Source organism: Dinoponera quadriceps, unplaced genomic scaffold (genome assembly GCF_001313825.1).
Source record: "Dinoponera quadriceps isolate SergipeBrazil2010 unplaced genomic scaffold, ASM131382v1 scaffold4473, whole genome shotgun sequence".
NCBI classification, from domain to species: Eukaryota; Metazoa; Arthropoda; class Insecta; order Hymenoptera; family Formicidae; genus Dinoponera; species Dinoponera quadriceps.
This window is the reverse complement of record NW_014558429.1, coordinates 48-2500: the sequence shown is the minus strand read 5'-3', so window position 1 is coordinate 2500 and position 2453 is coordinate 48. Positions and strand designations below refer to the sequence as shown.

The 2453-nt window shown below is 37.9% G+C and overlaps 1 protein-coding gene across 1 annotated transcript; it reads left to right on the top strand.

Annotated features, from left to right (window-relative positions):
- The first annotated feature begins 180 nt into the window (after positions 1–180).
- On the top strand, positions 181–1876 carry LOC106749833 (odorant receptor 2a-like). Its single transcript, XM_014629685.1, has 5 exons — positions 181–303; positions 888–1115; positions 1181–1294; positions 1597–1752; positions 1826–1876. Exons 1-5 carry the CDS (start codon positions 181–183, stop codon positions 1874–1876), a joined length of 672 nt encoding a protein of 223 aa, XP_014485171.1.
- The last annotated feature ends 577 nt before the right edge of the window (positions 1877–2453 follow it).

Here is a 2453-nt window from a genome sequence, read left to right as displayed (position 1 = left end):
TGGAACGAGTGCATTACTTGCGACTCTTCCCTGTCCATCATGATGACAGCGGCCAACCAGTCACATCGTTGTTCTTACTTTCTCATCGGCATCCATGCAATGGCTGGGTTCTCTTTGTCGGTCGGTGCTTACATGTTCCGTTCGGTAGGCAACAGCGACGTTCGGGAACTCCCCGTGAAAATGGAGTTCTCTTTCGATTTCACCAAATCGCCGCTCTTTGAGTGCATCTTGGTCGGCCAATTTCTCTGCATATTGACGATAGCTTCTATAGTTGGCATGATCAATGCGTTACTCGCTTCCTTGGTAAGTTGATAACGTTCATAAATGTGATCTCCGTTAGCGTAACTGAATTTTCTGTTGCCTGGGGACCAGATGGAAACTCGGTAGCACATGATGAAGAAAGATTGGTTGAATTGGTTAAAAGAAATTGATCGAAAGAAAAGAGAATTTCTGGAATTTATGAACCAAATTTGGCTCTTATAACTAGAAATTCTGGATCCTTCAATCAAAACGCGTTTGGTTCGTTCATTGTCGCGTTAATTCAACTAAGAATGTTTCCTATAGGAGGTTTCTATATGAGGTTTCTATTCAGACACTTGCTCTCAGTTTTCTCAAGCGAGTTTTAATGCAGTTAATTGTTTAAAGGGATGTTCTCAGTTGCGATAACAGAAATATCATTTCTCATCATCGAGTTTTTTATCTTTTGTCACCGAGTTTTCTTTTCCCTCTTGTCTAATCTTTGTTCAGTTGCAAGAACTGAGATTACTTTTTCATATATAATTGCAAATGTAAATACAGAAATAACTAGGGTGCAAAATGAACATTTCTGACCATTGATTTCACAAATTAACGCTGTTTAAATCTAGCAACTTTGCTATACGTTGCAGGTACTTCACATGGGTGGCCAAATTGATATAATGAGAAAAGCCTTAGTAGAATTATCCGGTACCGACAATCCCTGTGAATCGCTACTTATCATCAGGGATCTTGTTTTCAAACATCGGAAGATCGTTGCTCTATCGGACAAGATAGAAAGCGTGTTCACAGTCATCGCGTTGCTGCAACTCCTGTGGAACACTTTGATTATCTGCTGCAGCGGTCTAATGATCGTAATTGTAAGTAAGATCAATTGTTTCACGCTTCCGATTGTTCATTTGTTCACCTTGTCTGTTGCTCTCAGAGTCTCAGCAGCAACAAAGGCATGACAGTTTTGGTGAAATCTACGCTTCTTTATGTCGCTAAGACAATAGAAGTATTCGTGTTCTGTTACGCGGGAGAGTTCTTAAGGGCCAAGGTACACGAATAAAATTTATATATTTCACAATTTATTTCTGTATGCGTAAGATATGAATTAGTTATTAATTTGTTTATATTTACTCCAAGTTATACATTTTGTTTAACTTGAAACTGAAAAAAACTGATAAGCAGTTGTTTGTATAAATTGTATATTTAGAGGGGCTCCTGCTGCAATCTATTTTATCTGTTGACAAAATTCTGAAATACTTGATATAAATATTGAGCACTTTAAGTGATAAAAATAACATTTGTGTGACCAATCGTATACTTATTTTGAGCTTGGATCGTACCTTCTTCCAGAGTAAGTCGATTAGCGATGCAGCTTACGAGTCGCTATGGTACGACATGTCGCCGTCTATTAGTCGCGTTTTATTGCTCATGATAGTGCGATCCCAAAGACGACTGACATTCACCGCCGGGAAAATCGTTGATTTGACTTTGGACGGATTTATGAGCGTGAGATATTATGGCACAAAATGTATTTTTTTCATTCCCTCGAGGATCCTTTGAGGGAATTTATTTCTTTCAGGTTATGAAGGCGTCTGCTTCTTATATGTCCGTAATACATGCGATGTATTAAATTTGGAGAAATATGACTCACCCATGGCAATTTTTACGGACGGACTGAAAAAATTTACATACGTTACAATCCATGATTTACGGGGTGTAGAAAGTCGGGTTGGAGTTGAAACAAAGCAAAAAACCAGACTCGATATCAATTCATTTTATACGAACAATGTACGATGAGATATGTAATGACCGGCTCGTTTAAAACTTTTCCAATAAACATTTGTTACAGACACGAAACAATTGCACCGTATAAATATATAGTATATATTTAATAATAACTTTAAAATATATATAGAAGGGAAATACATTTTCGTTATCTTTTCGTTATCTTTTTCTCCAGCAACGCGCCAGTCATATCTCAATTGTTGTTTCATTCGCGACATTTTTCATTCCCTTCGTTGATGCGTATGTATCTGATTTCCATCCGATAAAAATGCTGTACGCTGCTTGTAAGTTTGCAGAATTTAATTTTGCATTTTATCGACAACGTAAGATCCCACCTGCCGGTGCTTTTTCAACGGAGCTCATCAATGGCGGAGACCGCACGTGTTTAAATTTTCAACGAGGTTTTATTTATGTCGCTACCT